The 27,661-nt window shown below is 45.2% G+C and overlaps 1 protein-coding gene across 2 annotated transcripts in view; it reads right to left on the reverse strand.

Moving 5' to 3' along the window:
* The window catches only part of ACE (angiotensin I converting enzyme), a 90,286-nt gene that overhangs the window by 56,450 nt on the left and 6,175 nt on the right, over nt 1–27,661 (reverse strand). For both annotated transcript variants that reach the window (XM_044298165.1, XM_044298164.1), the window contains exons 2-4: nt 21,689–21,850; nt 3,938–4,031; nt 1,078–1,221 (exon numbers count right to left, since the gene is read on the reverse strand). In XM_044298165.1, the coding sequence (XP_044154100.1) occupies nt 1,078–1,221; nt 3,938–4,031; nt 21,689–21,850 (400 nt within the window). The remainder of the gene's footprint in view (nt 1–1,077; nt 1,222–3,937; nt 4,032–21,688; nt 21,851–27,661) is intronic.

Raw genomic sequence — 27,661 nt, forward strand, 5'->3', positions numbered from 1 at the left:
CTGGGGGAGTGGGGGACATGGCATGGAGGGGCTGATCTGATGGCACTGGGGGTGGGGGACATGGTGGATGGCATTGAGGCACTGGGGAAGGGGGGACATGGCAATGGATGGCACTGATATAGCACTGGGGGAGTGGGAGACATGGCAATTGGGCTGGCAATGGATGTCATGGAGGGGCATACATTAGATACACACTCTGGCAGGAGAACAGCCTGCTGGAGTATACCGTATTGGGTATAACCTGATACAACCAGCTATATGCTCTCATTGACTATAATGTGGTCCAAGGCCATTTGGCCATGTTCCGGCATACATGCTGGGTATCGTCCAAAGCGTTATTTTTTTTTTGTCCTGCCAAAACCCATCTTGAATGCTGTAACAAGGCCCCATTACAGTCAATCGCTGCAGTATCCAGCTATACCCGATATGGTACATTCAGGCTGGCTGTTCTTCTGACAATGTATATTGCAGCTGTGATAGAAGCCTTATGTGTGTGCAATTATTGTAAGAAATAAAAATATAGTTTTTATAAAGCAATACATTTTAAAATTCTGCATCAAAACTTTTAAACACACTGGCGCATCTTAAGACACATCATTTCCTGCTAAGCCTTACCCATCTCGTTAAAGCACAGCACATCCTTTGTAGAGCAAGGTGCAAAAATGTGGAGTAAAGCATGTAAACTTAGCTTAAACTGTGCCAGATTTATTACAGTGGCCAATACTGGATGATACATCTGGTGCACCTATAGACAGTCTAGTTTAAGTTTACACCTTGTTGGTTTATTTTACTCCCAAAAATGCACCAAACTTTTTTGGGGCACATGGCCCACATTTAAGCTATATACCCTTTCCAGCAAAGCCGCACCATTTTGTTCGTAGAGTCACAAAAAGTGTCAGACAGTGTCAAACACTTGACAAGTGTATTGCAAAGCATGTCCACCATTTTGTCACAAATTGCACCAGAATTGTGGCATGTTTTGATTAGTAAAAAGTGTCCCCAACGTGTCTGCTAGTACCGCACAGTTTTATCATCTACAAAGCTGAAGATCTGACTCCCTACATCTGCCTTACTCACCATCCAGCATATACGCCTTGTTGCTGAGTTGCACAAACTGTTGGTATTTCTCCCGTAAAGGCACTCCAGCCGCATTGTGCCAGCCCTCCCAGGCGTAAAGCAGCTTCTTGTAGCTCCTTGAAGTGGCCAGGATTTCAGTCAGATCTAAGACCAAAAATTAAGAGTATTACACTTGTAACACAGAAAACCTAAAAGTTCACCCAACCAGGTTTAAAACCAGACAGTGGCCTTGACTCCCACAGAGAAGCATGCACCATGGAAGCAAAAAGGGAAAGTATGCGCAGTGAATGCACACTGCTCTGACAAGTGCAACTAAGTCACTTCAGATGGGTCTCCAATAAAGATGAGCGAATTTCCGCTTAGGAAATTCGTTCACACTTCGTTTGGTGGTAAAAGGTGAATTGCCTTATGGATTCTGTTACCACGGACCATAACGCAATTCTATGACAGAATGCATAACGGAATGCCTTTAGAGGCATTCTGTTATTCATTCCGTCATAATAGACGTCTATGGGCTGCAAAACGGATCCGTCCCGTTTCCGTTATGCAGGGGACAGACTGTACGTTGTATATATGCTGTGAGGATGCCACAGTGCTCCCCGGAGTGTCATGACCTCTTCAAACAGATGATCGGTGGTGGTGCCAGGGGTCAGACACCCCCCAATCAAATAACGATGACCTATGTTTATGATAGGTGATCAATATCTTACTCCCAGAAAGCTCACTTTTTAAGCTTTCCATTCTTCCTATTAGTCAGAAGAACAGAAGAAAAAAAACACGGATCCGTTATTTTGAGCATTAGTTACGATCAGTTTGTGTCACCTTTGTTAGAGATCAGTTGACAGGAGAACAGGTACTTTTTGCAGACCTTCTCTTGTCAAATATCTCTCATGGGAGTGACACAAACTGATCATAACTGATGCTCAAAATAGCAGATCCATATTTTTTTTTCATGTTCTTGTGATGGATTAGAAGATCAGGAAGCTAAACAGAGATGCAGATTTGGCCTATCCTCACAAAATGCAGTGCAGGCAGCATGTTAGAGAACAGAAGGAGCTGAGCATTGATTTATAGTTTAGTGGGAGAAGATTCAGTAAAATGTATAAATATATACATTTATATCTTCACTTTTTTTTACGTCAGTTGTACACGGTCTTATCAGTGAAGACAGCTATCAGTCAGTAATAAGATGGCCCCCGTGTACAACTGAAGTCAGAAAAAAAAAAAAAAAGATATAAATGTTATAAAATTACAGGTTTTACTGAATATTTACCACAAAAGTATTATTACTACTTCTATCTAATATATACATATATATTTATTATACACATACACAGAGTGGGGTCAGCTTACATCTGTTTGCCTCAAATTTTATCTTCATCTAAAACACATCTGTGAGAAATCTAGTTATTGTGTTTTGCTTGGCAAACTGCAGCTATGTAGTGCATTTGGCTGACATGGAGCTTCCGCTAGAGCAGTGGCCTCCACCATCGGGGCATGCTGTAATCTGTATTTTGACCACAGCTGGACAGCCACAGGTTGGAGGTAACCAATCTGGAATAATACATTAAAATAATAAAATAGGACAGTTTCCCATATGAGCCATAAAGACAATTGCAGCATAAGGGTCCATTCACACGGACACCGGCAATGTGATTTCCGCATTTTACAGACCGCACATCGCCAGCACTCTCATAGAAAATGCCTTTTCTTGTCCGCAATTGCGGACAAGAATAGGACATGTTCTATTTTTTGGGCGGAATAGAAGTGCAAATCCGCAAATGCGGATAGCACATTCCGGCCCCATTGAAAAGGAATGGGTCCGCACCAATTTTGCGGAACGGATGTGGACCCATTTTGTGGACGTGTGAATGGACCCTAATGCTGATGCTAACTGAATATCCTTCAAAACCGAGGCAAAATGAGTATGCATCCAGTGTAAACTGGTGAACGAACAGAACGCTTACAAGTGACCTCCTATACATCTTTTTAGCGACAAAACCCAGGCTTTTATTCTGCCATCCAAGATGGCCACACCGCTTCTCACACTGTGTGATGCATAATGTGTGCCCAACCAGACAGCTGAGAAGCTCTGACAGAAGCCTTTCAGAACCTCCTCCTTGAGTTTTCTTTGTGTTGGTTTTCAGTTTCTCATCTTGTTAGCCTCTCTCAGCTGTCATGTAGTTGGACTGATTGCATCCCTTTAAATTCCTCTCCATAATGCATTAGTGTGCGGCTTATACAACTTCCTGGAGTGTGTGTGCATGCTGATCCTATTTTCCAGTCTTCTACAAGTGCTGTGCATTTATTTGTGATTTTCTGTTTGCTGGATCCCAAGTGACCCTGACTCCCTCCGTGTCTAGTGTAGGGAGCCGGTGGTCGTGTCCCCTCACTATTATAGGGTGTTCAGGTGTTATACAGTCGAAGTACGAGGATATGCGATCATCTACCATTGGGATTTTCGCATAGGCTGAGCAGTCAGGGAGAGTGCCAGGTCTGATGCAGGGGTCTCCCTTTTTGTTCCTTAGTTTTGGATCCAGGAGTCATATGTTCATTTTGTGTTGTCTTGTTTCCTGTACACCTTCCGTGACACTGTGCTGCTATTGAATTGGCCATCACTGCCCAACGTGAACGGTGCTGGCCAATCTAAGAGCATGGCTAAGCAAGTGTCTGATGCAGTGTGCATCAAGTAGCCCGAGAAGTGGTACAGCCATCTTGGATGGCAGAAGACAAGCCAGGGAATTGGTAGATCTGCAACTTAAAAGATGAAAAGGAGGGCACCAGGTAAGTGTTCATTCCCCTGATTATGTGAATTTTGTTCTGGAAATAGTAGGTCGCTTTATACAGAAACATCTCCTACCTGGTTCTAGAGGCCAGCAGTTTGTGGTGCTCCCAGGCGGACAGACCTTTGCTGTGGAGTAGATTTCTCTCATCTGGCTGAGAATGTTGTTTATCTAGGAATAGAAAAGGATCATCAATTTACTATAGGCGAACAAGAGGTTCTGGGAGGTCTGCTGTATCTACTGACATAAGAGACTTTACCAGCACACTGTAAAACAAGGGGAATCTAGGTTTGTCTGTGTTGTATCTGTGGAATATAAGTCTGCATAATGTGAATCGTAACATGAGGTTTGTTGTAGGTATAGCAAGGAAATTGAGGATCTTCTAGTTTTAGTGAGAGTCCACCACTGTCATTACGCTGGAAGCGCACAAGAAGTTTTTCTAGCAGCTTTGATGCAGTTTTTCAGCAAAAGCCAGAAATTGATCCAGCAGGAAGAAGTACAAGTTTGTATGCAGAAAATCCCAATGAAATCAGCACCAAAACCCGCATAAAAACACATAAATCTTGACTATTTATCGTGTTTTTTGTGCAGTTTGTGTTGCAGATTTTCTGTTTATGTAAAACAATCCCGTTGACATCTATGGGGAAAACCACTATATATAAGGGATGGAATCACACAATTGATATAATGCAGATAAAAATAAAAAATAAAATTTCTACTATTTAAATATTATATAAATGGTACATTAGATTTGGCAAATCTTAGTAATTTTCCTGGTACTGTATTCTAATGCAGTTTTTCCATGTGAAACTCTGCGCAAAAAATCTGAGTGTAATATGCACCATGTCATATTCCGTCACCTTTATGGTAATACAAATTTGTAGGTATCCTTAGGCCCCTTGCAGAAGAGCGTGTCTGGATTATGTCCGGATGCCTTGCGAATGCCTTCAGTGAAAAATGTGCGATTTTGCAGGCAAAGTGTCATGGTCTTACCTTCTTGCTGTTCTCCTTCGTTTGACATGTGCTGGCGGCCATCTTGGTTTCTGGGTTTCTTGTAGCCTCCCACCCTGCGGCTTCTCCTTCCCACTGGGAGGAGCTGGATGCCTAGCTCATATATATAGGAGGTCTGTGGCTTCAGTTCCTTGCTTGGTCCTCCTGTGTTCACATGCTTCTAAGACTGCTGCTGCTTCCTGGCTTCGTCTGACTACCCTGCTGGTTCCTGATCCAGGCTTCGTCTGACTACCCTGCTGGTTCCTGATCCAGGCTTCGTCTGACTACCCTGCTGGTTCCTGATCCAGGCTTCGTCTGACTACCCTTCTGGTTCCTGACCTCTGGCCTCGCAAGACCCTGCTTCGGTTTAGCCATCCGTTTGGACTTCTGCCTTACAGCTTGATTTTCAATAAAGCCTTCTTATTTCCACTCATCTCTTGTTGTACGTCTGGTTCATGGTTCCATGACATTAGGACCAAGCCATGAATTCGGCCGGTACAGGGCCATCCTCGCTACCTACGCTGGTTGCCAGACTTGATCAGCAGGATCACCTGTTGGGTCGGTTCGCTGTGGCGTTGCAAACCCTGCTTGAACGCACGGCTCATTTAGCTTCCGTTGCCGATGGGTCGGTTGTCGCTCCTGGGCCCGCTCCTACTGCCGCTCCGGTTGTTGCGCCAGAGTCTACCCCGACACCTGTTGCTGCGCCTGCGGTGTTTCGGGGTATGACCGGTTCTGCCCCCCTTCCATAGCGCTTTGGGGGAGAGCCAACTCAGTGCCGAGGTTTCCTTGACCAGGTGGGCATTTATTTCGAGTTGCTGCCACATGCCTTTCCTACTGAGAGATCAAAGGTGGGCTTCTTGATCTCGCTGCTCTCGGACAAGGCCTTGGCCTGGGCCAGCCCTTTATGGGAGAACAACAATCCGGTGGTTGCCGAGTTTTCCGGTTTTGTTGCTTCTCTTCGGAAGGTATTCGATGTGCCGGCTCGTGCTGCCTCTGCTGCGAAGCTCCTTATGTCCATCAGACAGGGTTCACGATCCGTAGCTGAATACGCCATTGAGTTTCGTACCCTGGCAGCAGAGGTGGGCTGGAATAATGAGGCTCTGGTCGCTGCTTTCTCTCATGGTCTCTCGGATGCCTTGAAGGATGAGGTTGCAGCTAAGGACCTACCAGTGGAGCTCGAGTCTCTTATTTCTTTCCTGATTTTGATTGACACCAGACTCAGGGAGAGACCTTCCTTTAAGGAGAACCTGCGGAGGTCTTCTAACAGATTGGCGCCTACGTTTGCTGTCCCACCCGTGCCTCCCTCTCCTCCCACGCCTCCTGGGGATGACTTGTCTGGGGGTGAACCCATGCAGCTGGGGTTTGCTCGCCTGTCCGAGGGGGAGAGGGTACTCCGGAGACGCGAGGGCCGATGCATGTACTGTGGTCTCGGTGGGCATTTTCGGTTGGCATGCCCGAACCGTCCGGGAAACGCTCGCACCTGAGATCCTGTCGGGGGCAGATCTTGGGTGGAGTCTCCTCGTCCCCGGTTTCCCGTGTTGACAAACCACTGATTACTGTTGTCCTCTCCTGGGTCGGGGGCTCGGTGACGACCCAGGCGTTGGTGGACTCTGGTGCTGGTGGTTTGTTCATTGATAGTGTGTTCGCTGCCGCCAATTCCATTCCTCTGCAGCCTCGAGGTTCCCCACTGGCTCTTGAGGCGATAGACGGCAGACCCCTTCTGCCGCCACACGTGACTCAGGAGACCCTTCCAGTGGGGATGGCCATTGGTGCCGTTCACAGAGAGTCGGTCTGTCTCCAGGTTATTTCGTCTCCACACTACTCGGTGGTCTTGGGGTACCCCTGGCTCCAGAAGCATAATCCGACTTTCGATTGGAGATCGGCCGAGATCCTCTCGTGGTCACCGCAGTGTGGGGCTAGTTGCATCCATGGGCCTGTCAAGTTGCTGTGTACTTCCTCGGACTCTCTGTTGCCTCCTGAATACGAGGAGTACCGGGATGTATTCGATAAGGTGCGTGCGGTTGCCCTACCTCCGCACCGCCCATACGATTGTGCCATAGAGTTACAATCTGGTGCCGTTCCTCCTCGTGGCAAAGTCTATCCACTGTCGGTAGCGGAGAATGAGGCCATGGAGGAGTACGTGAGGGAGGCGCTTTCACGCGGACACATTCGCAAATCCTCGTCCCCGGCAGGGGCTGGATTTTTCTTTGTGAAAAAGAAGGGCGGTGAGTTGAGGCCTTGCATCGATTACAGGGGTCTCAATCGCATCACGATCAAGAACGCTTACCCGATACCCTTGATTTCCGAGCTGTTCGATCGCCTCAAAGGGGCCACGGTCTTTACCAAACTCGACCTGAGGGCGGCATATAACCTGGTAAGGATCAAGGCGGGCGATGAGTGGAAGACCGCGTTTAACACCAGGACCGGTCATTATGAATCCTTGGTTATGCCCTTTGGGTTGTGCAATGCGCCCGCAGTCTTCCAGGAATTCATCAACGATGTTTTCCGTGACCTGTTGCAGCAGTGTGTGGTGGTCTATTTGGATGACATCTTGGTATATTCTGAATCCATGGAGGCCCACATTCTGGATGTCAGACGAGTGTTGCAACGGTTACGAGAGAACAAGCTGTTCGGTAAGCTTGAGAAATGCGAATTTCACCGATCCCAGGTAACCTTCTTAGGTTACATCATTTCCGCTGAGGGGTTCTCCATGGATCCTGAGAAGGTTTCGGCTGTCTTACAGTGGCCCCAGCCCAGTGGTCTTCGTGCCCTGCAGCGCTTTTTGGGCTTCGCCAATTATTATCGGAAGTTCATCAGGGACTTTTCCATGCTAGCCAAGCCTCTCACGGATCTGACCAGGAAGGGCAGTAATCCCCAGGTCTGGCCGCTCGAGGCCATCCGAGCTTTTGAGGCTCTAAAATCCGCCTTTGTGTCGGCTCCGATTCTGTCGCATCCCAACCCTGGGTTGCCTTTTGTCCTCGAGGTGGACGCGTCTGAGAGGGGAGTAGGCGCCCTTCTGTCTCAGCGTAGAACACCAGAGGGTCCTCTGCTTCCTTGTGGGTTTTACTCCCGGAAACTGTCTTCTGCGGAGTGCAACTATCAGATTGGTGACAGGGAGTTATTGGCCATTGTGCAGGCCCTTAAAGAATGGAGGCACTTGCTCGAGGGCTCGGTGGTTCCGGTTCTCATCCTGACGGACCACAAGAATCTGACCTACCTCTCTGAGGCCAAGAGATTGACACCACGTCAGGCCAGATGGGCTCTGTTCTTGTCACGTTTTAATTACGTGGTCTCCTACCTACCCGGTTCCAAGAACATCAGAGCGGATGCCTTATCACGGCAGTACTCCGAGCTGTCCGGGGAGGAGTCGATTCCGACTTCGGTCATACCTCCGAATCAGATCCTGGCCGCTATTCGCACCAGCCTGACCTCTCCCCTGGGTGAGCAGATTTTGGCGGCTCAATCTGGTGCTCCCTCTGGGAGACCCAACGGCAGATGTTTTGTGCCTGAGGAGTTGCGCACTCGGTTGTTGCGAACCTACCATAACTCCAAGGCCACGGGGCATCCTGGAAAGAATCAGCTGTCCTGGGCTGTTTCACGTCTGTTCTGGTGGCCTTCTCTACGTTCCGACATCGCCGCATATGTAGCGGCATGCTCCGTTTGTGCCCAGAGTAAGTCCCCTCGGCACCTTCCGTTGGGCCTTTTGCAACCCATAGCCACCGGGGAGCGTCCATGGTCACACCTGGGGATGGATTTCATTGTGGACCTCCCTGCATCCCGAGGCCATACGGTCATTCTCATGATTGTGGATCGGTTTTCCAAAATGTGCCACTGTGTTCCTCTCAAGAAGTTACCCTCTGCACAAGAGTTGGCCTCGATTTTTGCCAGGGAGGTCTTCCGGTTGCACGGTTTGCCCAAGGAGATTGTGTCGGATCGGGGGAGTCAGTTCGTGTCCAGGTTCTGGCGCGCCTTTTGCTCCCAGTTGGGGATTCATCTCTCTTTCTCCTCGGCCTACCACCCTCAGTCCAATGGGGCCGCAGAACGATCCAATCAGGCCTTGGAGCAATTCCTTCGTTGCTATGTCTCCGATCACCAAGACAATTGGGTTGACCTCCTGCCTTGGGCTGAGTTTGCCAGGAACACGGCGGTGAACTCTTCCTCTGGGACGTCTCCCTTCATGGCCAATTATGGGTTCCAACCTGCCGTGTTACCGGAGGTATTCTCTCCCCAGGATATTCCGGCTGTGGAGGATCACCTTTCCGTCCTACGTGCTTCTTGGGTACAGATCCAGAGGTCCCTTGAGGTCTCTGCGCAGCGCCAGAGACTCCAGGCTGATCGCAGACGAGCGCCCGCTCCTTCCTACCAGGTCGGAGACCGCGTATGGTTGTCCACCCGCAACCTCAACCTTCGAGTGCCCACTCCCAAGCTGGCGCCTCACTTTGTTGGTCCCTTCCGAGTGCTTCGCAGGGTAAACCCGGTAGCCTATGCCCTTGCGCTTCCTCCTGGCATGTGGATCTCCAACGTGTTTCATGTCTCCCTGTTGAAGCCACTGGTGTGTAATCGTTTCACTTCCTCAGTTCCTCGGCCTCGTCCGGTCCAAGTGGGCAATCGTGAGGAGTATGAGGTGAGCAATATCCTGGACTCACGCCTGGTCCGCGGTCGGGTGCAGTTTTTGGTCCATTGGCGTGGTTATGGTCCAGAGGAGCGTTCCTGGGTTCCCTCCGCAGATGTCCATGCTCCTGCCTTGCTCCGAGCCTTCCACGCACGCTTCCCTCAGAAACCGTTCTTTACTCCGCGGAGGAGGGGCCCTTGAGGGGGAGGTACTGTCATGGTCTTACCTTCTTGCTGTTCTCCTTCGTTTGACGTGCTGGCGGCCATCTTGGTTTCTGGGTTTCTTGTAGCCTCCCACCCTGCGGCTTCTCCTTCCCACTGGGAGGAGCTGGATGCCTAGCTCATATATATAGGAGGTCTGTGGCTTCAGTTCCTTGCTTGGTCCTCCTGTGTTCACATGCTTCTAAGACTGCTGCTGCTTCTGGTTCCTGATCCTGGCTTCGTCTGACTACCCTGCTGGTTCCTGATCCAGGCTTCGTCTGACTACCCTGCTGGTTCCTGATCCAGGCTTCGTCTGACTATCCTGCTGGTTCCTGATCCAGGCTTCGTCTGACTACCCTTCTGGTTCCTGACCTCTGGCCTCGCAAGACCCTGCTTCGGTTTAGCCATCCGTTTGGACTTCTGCCTTACAGCTTGATTTTCAATAAAGCCTTCTTATTTCCACTCATCTCTTGTTGTACGTCTGGTTCATGGTTCCATGACACAAAGTCATTCAGTTTTTTGTCGCGTTCAGTTTTTATTGCGCATGTACAATTTGTTTTGATGCGTTTTGCACGCACGTGATAAAAAACTGAATGTATACAACCATCCGTGAAAAACGCATCGCATCCTCACTTCCTTGCGGATGCCATGCGATTTTCACGCAGCTCCATTCCCTTCTATGGGGCCAGCGCTGCGTGAAAAAAAAAAAATCACAGAATATAGAACATACTGCGATTTTCACGCAACGCACAAGGTTGATGCGTGAAAACCAACGCACATGTACACAGCCCCACTGAAATGAATGGGTCCAGATTCCGTGCGGGTGCAATGCGTTCGCATCACATGTACCAGCGGTGTTCCGGCTCCCCCCTGCAGAGATCAGGGAAGCCCCTTTCCTCTTGTGCGATAGGAGACTGCTGCACATTAGTTCCTATGGAGAGCCTGGCCATGACAGGGCTCCATAGGAACTTAGTGTAATTCTCAAACTACAATGCTAATGCATTCAAAATTTATGATAAAAGCAATCTAATGATTGATTGCGTACGTTCCTTAGGGAAACTACTAAAAAAAGTTAAAAAAAAAAAGTTAAAAAAATATATAAAAATTCAACTCACCAAAATTAAAATAAAAGTACATAAACAATTAAAAAAATAAAACATCATGTGTATCACTGCGTGTTAAAACATCCATACCATCAAAATATAAAAATATTTATCCCATATGGCAAACGGAAAACCTGAAAAAAAATACAAAAAGGCCAATTTTTTGGTCACTTTTTTTTATAAAAAGTGATCAAAAAGTCACACACCCCAAAATGGTATAAATGAAAAGTACTAATTACCCCGCAAAAAATTAGCCCTCACACAGCTCCATACACATAAAATAAAAAAGTTATTGGGGGTAAGAATATCGTGATGAAGTAAAATAATGTTGTCAGTATTAATACGCAAGAAAAACTATACATGTGGGGTATCGTTGTAATCGTACTGACTCAGAATGGAGGTAACTGGTCAGTTTTACCATATAGGAAACACTGTAAAAACAAAACCCATAAATCTGTGGCAGAATTGTTTTGCTTTTATAAAATATTTCCACCCCATTTGGATTTTTTTTCCGCTTCCCACTACATTGTACGCAACCATAAATGGTGCCATTAGAAAGTACAACTTGTCCTGCAAAATACAAACCTTTGTACGGCTATGAATGGGGGGGGGGGGGGGGGGAATAAAAATCATGGTTTTGGGAAGGCTGGGAGTAAGAAACTAAAATGAAAAAAACATTTCTTGATCATTAAGGGGTTAAAAATAACCACCCCCCCCCTCCAATTCATAATGCGGCTAGAGATGGAGAATGCAATTCTGCGTAAACCCCTTCTGTGCTGTCAGTCCGTGGCCGTGAGGTGTCATACCTGCAAGCAAATACATGCCGTGCATACAGAGAAGGTCACTGTCTCAGCTCAACCAGATAGCTGAGGGTGTATTCGGATGGCACAGTTATTAGGCGCTTCAAACATCACATGTATTTTCATGATGGTTGTAGTTTTTACAGGCGAGACACATTCACTTAAAAAGGCGTCACCTGTAAAAGTCACAACCATGTTCAAAACTGAAAGGGAGTTTTTCCAATCCAAGGCTGATGCAATTTGACCACACCACCTGTATATTCCTAAATTACATACTGAACGTGAATTTTTTTTATTGGGTTTTATTTGTTGTAGTCTTTCCACATTAAGGCTCCATTCACACGTCCGCAATAATGGGTCCGCATCCATTCCGCAAATTCTCTAGAGGGACGGAATGGATGCAGAGAGCACACTATGTGCTCTCCGCATCCGCATTTCCGGAGCGCGCCACCGATCTTTCTGTCCTCGGCTCCGGAAAAAAATAGAACATGCCCTATTCTTGTCCGCAATTGCGGACAAGAATAGACATTTCTATGGCGGTGTTGGCCAGGTGTATTGCGGATTCGCAATGCATTACGAACGTGTGAATGGACCCTTAAATTAATGGGGGCTCAAAATCAGAAACAAGTGATGGGTGGAATTCTCTAATATTTCTTGGTTAAAACCAACCAGATGCCGTGTCCAAGTAGCCTATAGCCTATGTAGCCTCCCCTACAGATAAGTGCGGTCAGTGCAGGGATGGGCTACAAGCAGATGACAGCAACCAACCATGTCACCCCAAATACTCCGCTTTCTCTTCAGGTTGAATAAACCGTGTCTTCCCTGGAGATGGTCCTACCTCTGATTTCTAACCACTCTGAATAGAACATTAGCAGTATTCCTATGGAAAACTATAGGAAAATTGTAATGGGGACACGATCAGACTTTGTCCCCATGGCACACCAGCCATAAATACATCCTTCTTCCTACACATTGACTAAAAGTTCAACACAAATTTAGATTAAAAAGTTAGATAGTCATTTAAATGTAAGCTTTTGCTGAAATGTGAAATATGTAGCAAGGCCTTGCTAGAAATGCAAGATAAGGTAGACTCAAAGGGCATTTGTCAGCAGATTTGTGCCTATGAACCTGGCTGACCTGTGGACATCTGTGTTGGTCCCATCTTCATATGTGCCCACATTGCTGAGAAAAAAGTTTTAATATTTACAAATGAGCCTCTAGGAGCAATAGGACGTTGCCATTATACCTAGAGGCTCAGCTCTCGCTGCGCACACGCCTTCTGTAGTTCGACTTTAGGAGAAGTCTGGGCCAAACATGATCACGGTTTCACTGCCTGGCCTAGCTGTTGCAGAGGGAGCTGAGTCTCTAGGTGTAATGGTAACGCCCTCGTTGCTCCTAGAGGCTCAGTTGCATATATTAAAACTTCTCTGCTGTGGACTACTGGAGGCAGGACTGCCAACAATGTGACTTGTGCAATATGCACTTTCCATTGTGTGTGAATTAACACCAAAGACTGCAAAGTGACGTGTTGTTTTGTGCAACTGCCACAAGTGTGAATAAAGACTAAAGTTTGAGTTGAGAACTTGTAATTTGCCTCTGTATTGCGTCCGCTTACCCCATCTTCCAGAGCGAAACCCCACACATGCAATAACCCTGAAGACACGCAATGTGCAGTCCACTGAACGTGAACTTACTGTTCCAAAGGCGCAACAAGATAACAGTCATAAAGAGAGTTATCCATCATTTAATGATGCACGAAAAAAAGATAAACAGTATTGGTAGGCAACCCTTTACATCACAGTATCTAATAGAAGAATGGCCTTGACCAGTATGACTATATGATATAAACAGTATAAATGGGTACAGAAACATTAAAAAAACAGATCCGTTTTTTAGGGGTCAGTACAGAGATCTCTCCCATCATCTATTTATCCCCAGGACTGTGACTGTGACGAGGGGACATCCTCTGCGTCTGGAGGAAAGAAGGTTTGTACACAAACATAGAAGAGGATTCTTTATGGTAAGAGCAGTGAGACTATGGAACTCTCTGCCTGAGGAGGTGGTGATGGTGAGTACAATAAAGGAATTCAAGAGGGGCCTGGATGTATTTCTGGAGTGTAATAATATTACAGGCTATAGCTACTAGAGAGGGGTCGTTGATCCAGGGAGTTATCTGATTGCCTGATTGGAATCGGGAAGGAATTTTTTATTCCCCTAAAGTGGGGAAAATTGGCTTCTACCTCACAGTTTTTTTTTGCCTTCCTCTGGATCAACTTGCAGAATGACAGGCCAAACTGGATGGACAGATGCCTTTTTTCAGCCTTATGTACTATGTTACTATGTTATTTTGAGCATCTACTTTGCATCCATTTTTGTCAGTCCCGTTTGAGATCCGTTTTCTATTGTGTCAGAGTTAAATGGATCCGTCCCCATTGACTTGCATTGTGGGTCATGACGGATCCGTCTTGCTCTGCATCCCATGATGGAAAGAAAACCGCAGCATGATGAAAACCCAAACATAGGTGATCCTCATTTCCCCTCATGTCTTCTGTCAAGGAGCAGTTAGGAAGCCTCCACGTTAGATTGTTGGCTGGAGCTACCTATATTTTTCTAATTTAATTTACAATGCATGCGTATTAGAACAGTTCATGTAAATTCTTCGATGGCACATAGAATAAATGTGGAATATTCTACACCTACAGAAAAAGTATGTGAACCCTTTGTAATGATATGGATTTCTGCACAAATTGGTCATAAAATGTGATCTGATCTTCATCTAAGTCACAACAATAGACAATCACAGTCTGCTTAAACTAATAACACAAATAATTAAATGTTACCATGTTTTTATTGAACACACCATGTAAACATTCACAGTGCAGGTGGAAAAAGTATGTGAACCGTTGGATTTAATAACTGGTTGAACCTCCTTTGGTAGCAATAACTTCAACTAAACGTTTCCTGTAGTTGCAGATCAGACGTGCACAACGGTCAGGAGTAATTCTTAGGCCCCTTTTACACGGGCGAGTATTCCGCGCGGGTTGAACGCATTGCACCCGCACTGAATCCTGACCCATTCATTTCTATGGGGCTGTGCACATGAGCAGCGATTTTCACTCATTACTTGTGCGTTGCGTGAAAAATCGCAGCATGCTCTATATTCTGCGTTTTTCACGCAAAGCAGGCCCCATAGAAGTGAATAGGGCCACGTGAAAATCGCAAGCATCCGCAAGCAAGTGCGGATGCGGTGCAATTTTCACGCATGGTTGCTAGGTGACAATCGGGCTGGGGACCCGATCTGTATTATTCTCCCTTATAACATGGTTATAAGGGAAAATAATAGCATTCTGAATACAGAATGCAAAGTAAAATAGTGATGGAGGGGTTAAAAAATAAAATAAAAATTAACTCACCGAGTCCACTTGATCGTAGTTGCGGATATCTGTCTTCTTCTGTAATGTTGAGCTGCCGGCTAAGGACCTGTGGTGACGTCACATCACATGGTCCAATCACATGGTCCCTCACCATGGTGATGAACCATGTGATGAGCACAGTGACATCATCAAAGGTCCTGTTCCTGTGCACAGCAAAGAAGACAGAAGAGATGCCGGCTGCGCGATCAAGTGGATTAAGGCGAGTTAAATTATTTATTTATTTTCTTAACCCCTCCAGCCCTATTGTACTATGCATTCTGTATTAAGAATGCTATTATTTTCCCTTATAACCATGTTATAAGGGAAAATACTACAATCTACAGAACACCGATCCCAAACCCGAACTTCTGTGAAGAAGTTTGGGTCTGGGTACCAAACATGCCGATTTCTCTCACGCACGTGCAAAACGCATTACAATGTTTTGCACTCGCGCAGAAAAATCGTGCATCTTCCCACAACGCACCCGCACCTTTTCCCGCAACGCCCGTGTGAAACCAGCCTTAACCATCCCTCTTTACAGAACTGTTTCAGTTTAGCAATATTCTTGGGATGTCTGGTGTGAATCGCTTTCTTGGGGTCATCTCAATCGGGTTGAGGTCAGGACTCTGACTGGGCCACTCCAGAAGGCGTATTTTCTTCTGTTTAAGCCATTCTGTTGTTGATTTACTTCTATGCTTTGGGTCGTTGTCCTGTTGCAACACCCATCTTCTGTTGAGCTTCAGCTGGTGGACAGATGGCCTTAAGTTCTCCTGCAAAATGTCTTGATAAACTTGGGAATTCATTTTTCCTTCGATGATTTGTTTTTGATGTTGGTGTGCTGTGCCTCTTTTTCTCCACACATAGTGTTGTGTATTTCTTCCAAACAACTCAACTTTGGTTTCATCTGTCCACAGAACATTTTGCCAGTACTGCTGTGGAACATCCAGGTCCTCTTGTGCAAACTGTAAACATGCAGCAATGTTTTTTTTGGACAGCAGTGGCTTCCTCTGTGGTATCCTCCCATGAAATCCATTCTTGTTTAGTGTTTTACGTATCGTAGATTCGCTAACAGGGATGTTAGCATATGCCAGGGACTTTTGTAAGTCTTTAGCTGGCACTCTAGAATTCTTCTTCACCTCATTGAGCAGTCTGCGCTGTGCTCTTGCAGTCATCTTTACAGGATGGCCACTCCTAGTGAGTGTAGCAGCAGTGCTGAACTTTCTCCATTTATAGACAATTTGTCTTACCGTGGACTGATGGACAGCAAGGTTTTTGGAGATACTTTTATAACCCTTTCCAGCTTTATGCAATTCAACAATTCTTAATCGTAGGTCTTCTGAGAGCTCTTTTGTGCGAGGCATCCTTCACATCAGGCAATGCTTCTTGTGAAAAGCAAACCCAGAACTAAAGTGTGTTTTTTATAGGGCAGGGCAGCTGTAACCAACACCTCCAATATCATCTCATTCATTGGACTCCAGTTGGCTGACACCTCACTCCAATTAGCTCTTGGAGATGTAATTAGTCTAGGGGCTCACATACTTTTTCCACCTGCACTGTGAATGTTTACATGATGTGTTCAATAAAAACATGGTAACATTCAATTCTTTGTGTGTTATTAGTTTAAGCAGCCTGTGATTGTCTATTGTGGTGACTTAGGCTAATTTCACACTGGCGTTTCTGGGTCCGCTTGTGATATCCGTTTTAGGGCTCTTGCAAGCGGCCTAAAACGGATCAGTTCAGCCCCAATGCATTATGAATGGATAAGGATCAGCTTAGGCTACTTTCACACTAGCGTTCGGGCGGATCCGTTCTGAACGGATCCGCTCATAATAATGCAGACGGAGGCTCCGTTCAGAACGGATCCGTCTGCATTATATTAGCAAAAAAAAGCTAAAGTGTGAAAATAGCCTGGGACGGATCCGTCCAGACTTTCAATGTAAAGTCAATGGGGGACGGATCCGCTTGAAGATTGAGCCACATTGTGGCATCTTCAAACGGATCCGTCCCCATTGACTTACATTGTAAGTCTGGACGGATCCGCACGGATCCGCACGCCGCACGGCCAGGCGGACACCCGAACGCTGCAAGCAGCGTTCAGCTGTCCGCCTGTCCGTGCGGAGGCGAGCGGAGCGGAGGCTGAACGCCGCCAGACTGATGCAGTCTGAGCGGATCCGCTCCATTCAGACTGCATCAGGGCTGGACGGCTGCGTTCAGGTCCGCTCGTGAGCCCCTTCAAACGGAGCTCACGAGCGGACACCCGAACGCTAGTGTGAAAGCAGCCTTAGAATGCATCAGTTTGCCTCCGTTCAGCCTCCATTCCGCTCTGGAGGCGGATACCAAAACACTGCTTGCAACGTTTTGGTGTCCATCTGACGAAACTGAGCCAAACGGATCCGTCCTGACTTACAATGTAAGTCAATAGGGACGGATCCGTTTTCACTAACACAATATGGTGCAATTGAAAACGGATCCGCCTCCCATTGACTTTCAGTGTAAGTCAAAACGGATCCGTTTGCATTATCATGGTAATGCAAACGGATCCGTTCTGAACTGATACAAGCGTTTGCATTATAGGTGCGCAGGTGTGAAAGTAGCCTTAAATGAAGATCAGATCACATTTTATGACCAATTTGTGCAGAAATCCATATCATTCCAAAGGGTTCACATACTTTTTCTTGCAACTGTATATCCTTTTTTCTGGCGCTCAGTCACTTAGCGGCAGCTGCTGGAGTTTAGACTCATTAAATGCTTGAATCATTTCCCTCTGACGGGTTCTGACAATCCCTGACATTTCTTGCCATGCTCCTTACAGCCTGCTCAAGGTCAGAACAGGCTACAGCCCCACAACAACATCAACTGATGGGATGAAGGACACGTTCGTGTGTGGAGGGGGATTAAACGCCTCAGTACTCAAGGAGCTGTCATCTAGCAACCATTATTTAATCGAGAGCGCAGCATAAAGTGTGACAGTCTAATATTCCGAATGACATGAAGTAGAATATTTCACAAGAGATAAATGCATGCAAATATATATGAAGGGTGTTGGGCATTTTAATGGTTTACGCCTTTGCTTTCAGAGTGCCAACATGTTCCTCTGCTTTGCACTTGTAAAAGCTTTTGTCCTAAGTGAGGCTTATCTCTCCTACTGTACCCATAGACTAGGCCCAACTTAGAAACCAATTAACCTACTAGTATGCGAACTTGGGAGAAACCCAGACATTTTGGGGAGAACAGATACAGACGCTGTCCCCATTAATCTATGACTTAGTCTTTTGTAGTATTGTTTTTTAAGTTGATTTTGAAAAACCTTTTAAGTGTTGCATGCTATTTGCTACATTTGTCACATTTTATATCGGTGAAGGTAGGGTGCTTTTGGTTAGTTTTTGGCAGATTAGATTTTACCCTAGGTACACACAGCACTGTAGTGCTGTTTACTATATAGTTACATACGCATGTCCATGGTAGGTCAAGGATTAGAGTGGCCAGCGAGCACTTTCACTGTATTGGTATCTGCAGTCTCCTTACCATTCTCAAACTTGAAAGTCGCTGTTCAAAATTGACTCATGCTCATCAGGATATTGAGGCAAAAAGGCTTTCTTTTTTCTTTTCAGGTGGTAACAAGCGCCTGGGGCATTTTACTTTTTAGGGTCCATTCACACGTCCGTTGTTTCTTTCCTGATCGGTTCCGTTTTTTGCGGAACACATCTGGACCAGATCTGTACCCATTTATTTTCAATGGGTCCTGAAAAAAAATCAGACATTGTGCAGTCCAATTTTTTTCAGGACCCATTGAAAATGAATGGGTCCAGATCTGGTCCAGATCTGTTCCGCAAAAAACGGAACAGATCAGGAAAGAAACAACGGACGTGTGAATGGACCCTTAGTGCGCATTACAGGGGTTTACAGATACTAATACTGATGATCTATTCTCAGGATAGGTCATTAGTATCTGAGAGGTGGGGGTCTGACACTCGAGAACCCCATCAATCAGCTGTTTGAGAAGGCAGCGGCGCTCGCAGTAGGGCTGCAGCCTTCCTCAGCTTTTCCTAGGCCACTGACAAGTTCATCGGTCATGTGGCCTCGGCGCAGCTCATCCCCATAGAAGGGCATGCGGCTGAGCGCGTTACCAAGCACAGCCGCTATACAATGTACGGCACTGTGCTTCGCAAGCTGCGAGAAGGTCTGCGAGAGCGCCAATGCCTTCTCAAACAGTTGATTGGCGGGGGTCCAGGGTGTCAGACCCCACAGGTGAGATACTGATGACCTATCCTGAGGATAGGTCATCAGTAAAGTCTTGGAAAACCCCTTTTAAAATGAGACAATATACATTTTTAGGGGCACTCATGTGACATTATTACCTTCGAAAAGGCATTATTACAGTCTAAACGGTACACAATCACTTTCTAGGATACACATTTTTAGGGGGTACAAATGGGTCATTTTTATTGTCTAGATGGCACATAGGGGGCATGAATACCACAAAAGGGGAACAGCAGTGAGCATTATTACTTTGTGGAACCACAAAAAATGGCAATGATACTGTGTGGTTCACTATGACTGAGACACAATATATAACACCATGTAACTGGCACTAAAATTGCCAGGACATATTGTTGCCCAGCGCTGTCTATATATAACTCTTTGTGGGGGCAGTTATAGTTATGACACTATTATATCTGTACAATAGTTGGTAGCACGGTGCAGATACAGTAGTCGGGGTGGATAGGGAACCAAGAAAAACAGAACTGGGTATCAGCAGGATGAGGAGTTTGTGTAGGTTGGGATGGGAGATGTCATGGCGGTCCAAGCCAGATGGAGTAGATTAGAGTAGTGAATGATTCCAACAGAGGCGTCAACTGAAAGTCATTTGTTACAACTGCACTGTAATCACTTATGTTATGCAGAGCACATGTGTAAAACTAATATCTACCCTTGGACATGGTAATGTTGGTCTTTGTATAGTGTTTTCTTTGGCAACAGTACAGCTGTAATATTCAGTCACTATTTGCTGGGTTTGGTAGTGGTCATGGTGTGGCGTTATCTGGGCTAGGAGCCCACTCAGGCAACAGATGTGTTTTTGGCCTCCTCTGTGCTGAACCCTTAGCTACACCTCTGTTACCCGGATTTTATATAAAACCTATACATTCAAATGTGCTGTACAATGGACATAATATTCCTGTTCACTCTATAGCCCCATAACACTTTTATGGTATATCCACCTTGGGAGGGGGACCGTCAGCATTAGGCTAATATTCTTCTTTACTTCATCTGGATGTGACCGCCATTAGGACCCACCTATTAATCATTTGACCTGGGCTACAGGAAAAACCCTTTTGAAGGGAACCTATCACACTAAACATGGCATCTAATCTGTGTGTAATACGTCAGGAAGAGCACAATGATATATACTTGTGTGGGAAAATATTCATTAGAACTTGTATTTTAGTCTTTGAAATCCCATTTTTTTCTATGTTTTGGAGTAGTGATGAGTAAACCGGGTTTGTCCTGCTATTGTCCAAATCTGGTTCATTCATGTACATAATCATATCAGTAGCGAACCAGTCTTCTCAGTACATGCATAGAATGTATTGCCTCCGATAAGGCTCTTCCAAGATGGTGCTGGGTAATGAGAGACTACATTAGTCTCACAAATGCCCCACTACTTAAAGGGAACCTGTCACCAGGATTTTGTGTATGGAGCTGAGGACATAAGTTGCTAGATGACCGCTAGCACATACGCAATAGCCAGTCCCCATAGCTCTGTGTGCTTTTATTGTGTAAAAAAAACGATTTGATACATATGCAAATTAACCTGAAATGAGTCCTGTCCCTGACTCATCTCACGTACAGGACTCATCTCAGGTTAATTTGCATATGTATCAAATCATTTTTTTTACACAATAAAAGCACAGAGAGCTATGGGGACTGGGTATTGCGGACGTGCTAGCGGCCATCTAGCAACACGTCCTCAGCTCTATACATAAAATCCTGGTGACAGGTTCCCTTTAAAGTAACAGCGTATACGCATGACTACTGTAGTCTCGCATTACCCAGCACCATTTTGGAAGAACCTCGTCGGAGGCAATACATTCTATGCATGTACAGAGGAGACTGGTTTGTTACCAATATGGTTATGTACATGAACGAACCAGGTTTGGACACAGCAGGCCGAACCTGGTTCACTCATCACTACGAGTCCAGTAGGTGGTTCTAATCAGCGATTGAAAGCCTTCCCCATAGGAGTGTGCATACAGAGAAGTCAATCCCCAAATAAGACCATCCACTGGACTCCTAAGCAAAAAGATCACTCAATTAGAGCATCACAAGTTACACTAATCATTGCACCGCTCTTCTGTAGATATCTTTATCTAGAACTGCCATTTATATCCGTCATCCCCATTATAATGAGGATTACCTTGCAAATAACCCCTTTCCCTCACAGCAGCAGTAAACTGCTAATAGACTACCAGAAGGACATTGTTTTGTATTTAATATTCAATGACATAGTATTACTGAAATGAAAAAGAAAAAAAAAATCCAAAATTGTAAAATAAATGTGTTTTTATGAGTATTACGTTAAAATAGCCCTTTCTGATGGAAGTGACCCTTTAAAATCTCACTGATCTCACTGTAGATGTCCCTTATACATATGGTAGTGCTAGCAGGAAGAAGAGAAGCATGTTAAAGTATGGGGGATGGGAGGTACTTACCAGGTTACGGTCTGATTCATTCAAGTTTGCAACTCCCAGTGTCCAGATAGATTCTATTACTAATTTTAGCTGTGGGTCAGTAAGGTTAGTTTCACTGAAAAGTTCCTTGGCTTTTAGTCCCCATGCGGAAATAAATTCCTGTTCCGTACCAGCAGCTGCGACCTAAAATACATAAATAAGTAACACTGATCATACATTCAAAAGGCCAATTGTCACCTTTCTATATGGTAAACACTATAAATACTGCATCACAGAAGTGAAAATCGCCTTCCTTTGGACAGATGTAATAAACCCATTTTTTACTGTCATTATTCCAGACACAACACCTAGACCGCCAAACTTCTACACACACGCGCGTGCGCAAAACGGCCGTAATTCAGTTGATCACTAGATAATGTGACCTGTGTGGATTTCTGTTTTTAAGACATAACACATGGGCCATATTTTACAATCTGTAAATCAACTGATCAACATGGAAAGAGCAAGAAAAAAAGTGAGACGAGATGACAGATGCTAGTGAAAGCACGAAGAGGGACAACTCACTTGGATCTATGACCAAGAGCTTTCTTTCTGGCCACCATCTTCCTGTCACTGACACCAAAATCCATGCCACCAGCCATCCTACTCAAAGTGACAATGACAATCTCCATAGAAGCATGGAGATCTGGAATAGTCACCCAAGTGTTGTGTTGCAAATCCACACCTTTACCATATATTCAGGCTGCAGCTCAATGAACGCTGACCGACACCTGATAATCCACCATATCTTATGGAGCCTAAGCACTCAAGTGCTTGGCTATTTCCATAAGCCCCATAGAAATGAACCGAACAGCTGTGCACACGCTAAGCTAGCCACCCCATTCATTGGGGGAGCCCTGTTCTTGCAATTGGTGGGGTCCCATCAGTCTGACTCCCATTGATCTAATAGTTATCCCATATTCTGTTTATAGGGGATACCTTGTTCCAACAGGAATACCCCTTTAAGGCTATTCAGCCCATGTATTTACGTTGTGGTTTACGAAGAAGGCTATTCTCCTTTTATGTATTTTTAGGTTATTCTTTTAAAGAGAGCCATAACACGTGTTAGGCAATAGCGTTATATAAAGTGTATAATATGCATGTAATAGAACTATGTATGTACAATGTGTGTAATTTAGGCTTTTCAGGGTGTACGTATAGCTGACTATTTGCATTTCCTTGCCCTCATTTAATGTACTACTACTTTTACCGTTTGTGCTTTATGGTTATAATACTCCTTTGTGCGGTGGTCATTTGAATAGCACAATGTGGGACGAAAAAAGTATTCTAATTTTAAATGTGCTGCTCAAAAGGAGGGCTGCTAATGTTTAGCTTGGCATAGCTAGAAGGTGCTATCTGACATCCTGCAAAACTGGTAAGAATATGTTCATCAACACCACAGATCTGCATATATTATTTCTTTTGTATGCTCTTGTAAAATGCAGAACCACTGATTAAGTGAGAGCTAACTTATGGGTGTATTCACATGTCAGCATTCTGGCCCGCTTTTGCCAGAAACACTAATGTAAAAAAAAATACCTCTTGAAAATGGGCCAGCGGTACGCGTAGACGCACCCTCTGAGTTCATGAAGAGATGTAAGAGTACTCCCTCAGGCCGTCACTCCCTGGGGATTGGTGTAGTGACAGGGTAGTATAAGGAATCAGGTCAGAAGTAGAAGAATAAGGCTACTTTCACACTTGCGTTGTTGGATCCGGCAATCTGTATGCAAACAGATACCATTTGTAGACGGATTCGGATCCATCTCACAAATGCATTGCAATACCGGATCCATCTCTCTGGTTGTCATCTGGAAAACTGATTTTTAAAGGTCGGCGCAAGCGCAGACCGCAGAACCGGATCAGTTTTTCCGGAACACTTGGGGCCGGATCCGGCATTAATGCATTTCAACGGAAAATCATGCCGGATCTGGCATGTGTTCCGAAATTTTCGATAAAGAAAATACTGCAGCATGCTGCGGTATTTTCTCCGTCCAAAAACCGAAAAGACATCCACAAAAAAGACATCCTGATGCATACTGAACGGATTTCTCTCCATTCAGAATGCATTAGGATAAAACTGATCATTCTTTTCCGGTATTGAGCCCCTAGGATGGAACTCAATACTGGAAAAGTTTAACGCAAGTGTGAAAATACCGTAAAAGTCCTTCTTCCAGCCACCATACCTCATCATCTGGGGACAGAAATTGCACTGTGTACAGATGATAGCACCTCTGTAATGCTAGCTTGCTGATATCTCTCCCCTGAACTTCTGGCTAACAGCAGAAAGCTGGAACTTGTGGCTGTAGGTGTCCACTGTGTAATGCAGGCTTTTTTTGAGTTGGTCTGGTCTGGATGTGATCTAAGGTGTTGGGTGTCTAAGCCATAGTCCCTCACCTGCAGAAAAATCTGAATAGTTATGGTTGCTGGTTACTCTGATGACTAACGCTGTATCCTTTCAGAATATCTGTAGTTTTTGTCTTTGAAGTCTCTCTGGAGTAGAGGTCTCACAGATCAGTTGGTTCTCTGGTGCCTAAGACCCTAGGAGCAGGAGCAATCGGATGCGCTTCCTTACTCCTCACAGTGCTAGCTAACGCTGGCAGGAAATAGGACCAGACCACTCCTACCAAGAGGGGAGGAATGGGTTAGTTAGCCCCATTCCTGACGCTAACCATGCCACATCTTCTGTTGTACAGGACATACATTGCATAATAGAACAAACTAAACATTTCCCTGGGTAGCCTCTTGCACTGGGGTACTGCATTAGCACTAGCTCAAGGCTGGCTTACTTTACACCATTATTTGGCACCACAAAAACCTTCCACATTTTACAAATCCTCCAAGCCTCGTCCCTTTTTCTAGGCCTTTTTCAAAAGCGTCTAGCAAGGCGTGAAAAGTGTGTTAAAGCGGTTGTCGCATTAAGACACAGGATAGGAGAGAAGTGTCTGATCGGAGGGGTTCAACCATTGTTCACAGTAACATAACCTAAGAAATGTGAACCAACCAAATAAAATTCAGGTTGACACGAACATCTGAGAACATATTTAAAGGACAATAAAAATTAAGAGCAAAGCACATAAACCTGCAACTAAAAGATTCTCAATTGACCAAGAAGATTAATTGGGGGGCAATATTCAATAGTAGGAGAGAAAAAAAAAAAAAAAAACATGAACATTTCCCATTTCCTAGCCAAATTAAAAGCCTTTGTGCTCCTCTACAGTCATGGACCAGGACAAATAGGAGGACAAGAGGGTAAAAAAAGGAGACCAAGAGAATTAGCTGACAGAAAAGACAGGGCGGTCAGGCACCCATAAGAACGATAGAGGTTAAAAAAAGACATTTAAATCATGGTCTAGAAAAGAAATGTATCCAGGGATTCTAGACACTTGATCATCAAATATGCTGATAGATGTACTTTTACCATGATCCACATTAGTTTGGTTTGGACCAGGTCGAATGGAGGTAAAGCTGATCTCCATGGACAAGACATTGTGATTTTAGTTGACAGAAAATTAAAGGAAATGAGGAAGTTCACATTAAGAAATGTATGTGGTATCCATTCATTGAGAAGGGCTCGGGCAAGATCTTTCCTCAAATTACAAGAAGTGATAGAAAAGATGAAATGATATACATGGATCCAAAAATGTCTTGCTCTTGGGGCAAATTCACCATATGTGATACATGGAGCTCAGTAGAGCATCCACCAAAGCAGTTTGAAGGTCTTTCAGGAAATATCTTCTCCAATCTCAAGGGAACCATAAGGCTTGCAAAGGAAAGGTCTTCTTCCCTACGTCTTTCTCCTACAAAGTCACATGAACAATAAAAATTCCATGTAAATGGAGATTAGTTGGCGACCTCCAGGACTAGAAATACATAGGTTCTTAAAGGGGGGTTCACATGGTGGGGATTTCAAACCTTGAATTAAATGCATAGAAAGCATTTTTGCTCATGCTCAGATACACCAGATTCCGCTGCATGTATGTGTGTACTGTATGTGCAGTGATCCAGTAGATCACTGCAAAGGGTTAATTTAATACAAAAAAGTTAAATGTTGAGATAGGTTAAAGTGCTCTTTTCTGCGCACAAAGTATATCCCAAATGGTTACATACGGGCAACAAATAGTTAACACTGGTAGTCCTAGTTAGGCTTCCCGGAGGCAGGTTGGACCTAAAGCCCCCCACCCAACCTTCCCTGGACCAAGAAATCTTCATCCCTAAGGTCTCATGCACACGAATGTATTTTTGGTCCGTATCCGATCCACATTGTTTGCAAGTCATATGCAAACCTATTCACTTCAATAGGGCTGCGAAAGATGTGAACAACACTCCGTGTGCTGTCCGCATCCACACGCCCATTCTTTGCCGTCCGCAAAATGATAGAACATGTCCTATTCTTGTCCGTATTACGGACGAGGATAGGATTTTTCTATTTGGGGTTGGCTGTTCCAGTCCACAAAATGCAGAATGCATAAGGCCGGTATCTGTGTTTCGTGGATCCACCGCAAAAAAGCCAATGGTCGTGTGCATGAGCCCTAAGGCCGAGAACTGCCAGAGTTTAACCTAAGGGAATACCTCAGAAACACATTGAATCAATTACTACTCCTGTCAGTGCCACAACTACCACTCCATCCTCCCAGCTTTTCCCCTGTGGGTCACTGCATAGGCAATGAATGCGGAAGAGTGTGCCGTTAGGGCAATAGTCACATGGGTAAATCACGTGCCACCATCTTGATTGCCATGGATGCAGTGCCCACAGCGTTTGCTGCTTCCAGACCAGATCTATGGGTAGTAGGAACATTAAATTATGGTCCTGAGGTAAGCCATGAAGGGGCTTGTGGCTTCCTATGCTACTGCCCACAAGGTTCTTTTTTATTTTTTTCAGAAAGTGGCCAACCTCTTAAAATATAAAAGGCATGGAAGACACAAAGTGTGCCTCCCCATCATCCCCAGGAACTGTGGACCCATTTAGTCATGATTCTGATGTCTCGGATGGATGTATCAATGAGAAGGGGTTAACACCCTTTTAATGCTCCCATATTAATCCTCCGTTGTCATCCTGGTTGCCTGCAAACATCTGTAATCCTACCCCAGAGCCATAGTGCAGCACAGCGCTATCTCCTCTCCAACAGCAGTGCGCATTTTCCCATCCAATTAGTGCTTAATCGCCGTTGCGTTCTGCTGATTACAGCTCTTGCTCACTACTCAGAAAAATCTACTTGTTTTCACTGATGTTTATTTTTCGTCGTTTGTCCCATTTCTGGTCCAGCTGGACGTACTATTAGCATCCAGCACTTAATTGCTTTCTTTATCTATGTAAACTGCTGTCTTGCTGGCATCTCAGGAATGCTAGTTACTTGTCTACAGACCTTCCTTCCACAGAAAGATCCTTGACAAATGAACGCTTGGCGAAAGCAGTATAAACACAGGAACGTGTGAAATGGCCGCTTACTACGCCAGCATCACTGTAAAAACTGTACATACTGTGCTATATCCTACTTGTTATGTTTTTGTTTAAAATTTTTGTCGTGCCCCTCTGACACACTCCATTGCTTAATTGGGTTGTCCATTCCTTTACTACTGTCTGCTATCTTGAGGATATCATCGAATTGGCGGGGCCGGACACCCTGCACCCCCTCAGATTAGCGGTGTCAGAGAACCAGGCACTGGAGGTAGACAGCCCAATTTATAGTGCAGGGGATGGAGCTTGTAATGGCAGCACCACAGTAACCTGGACGGAGCTGAGACAGGGTGCGGGGCGTCAGGACCAGTGGCGTACCTTCAATGGACGCAACTACTACTAGGCCCAGGGGTAAAGGGCGAGCTGTACTGAAATCCATCTCCCAACAAGAAAACACTGCTTTCACTAGGGGGAGCTTGATGAAAAGAGATTATTTCAACTTCCATTCCATTGATAACTGTATAAATTCCTATGCACTGAGCTCCCCCTAGTGGTGGCTA

This window comes from Bufo gargarizans, chromosome 6, assembly GCF_014858855.1.
Source record: "Bufo gargarizans isolate SCDJY-AF-19 chromosome 6, ASM1485885v1, whole genome shotgun sequence".
NCBI lineage: Eukaryota > Metazoa > Chordata > Amphibia > Anura > Bufonidae > Bufo > Bufo gargarizans.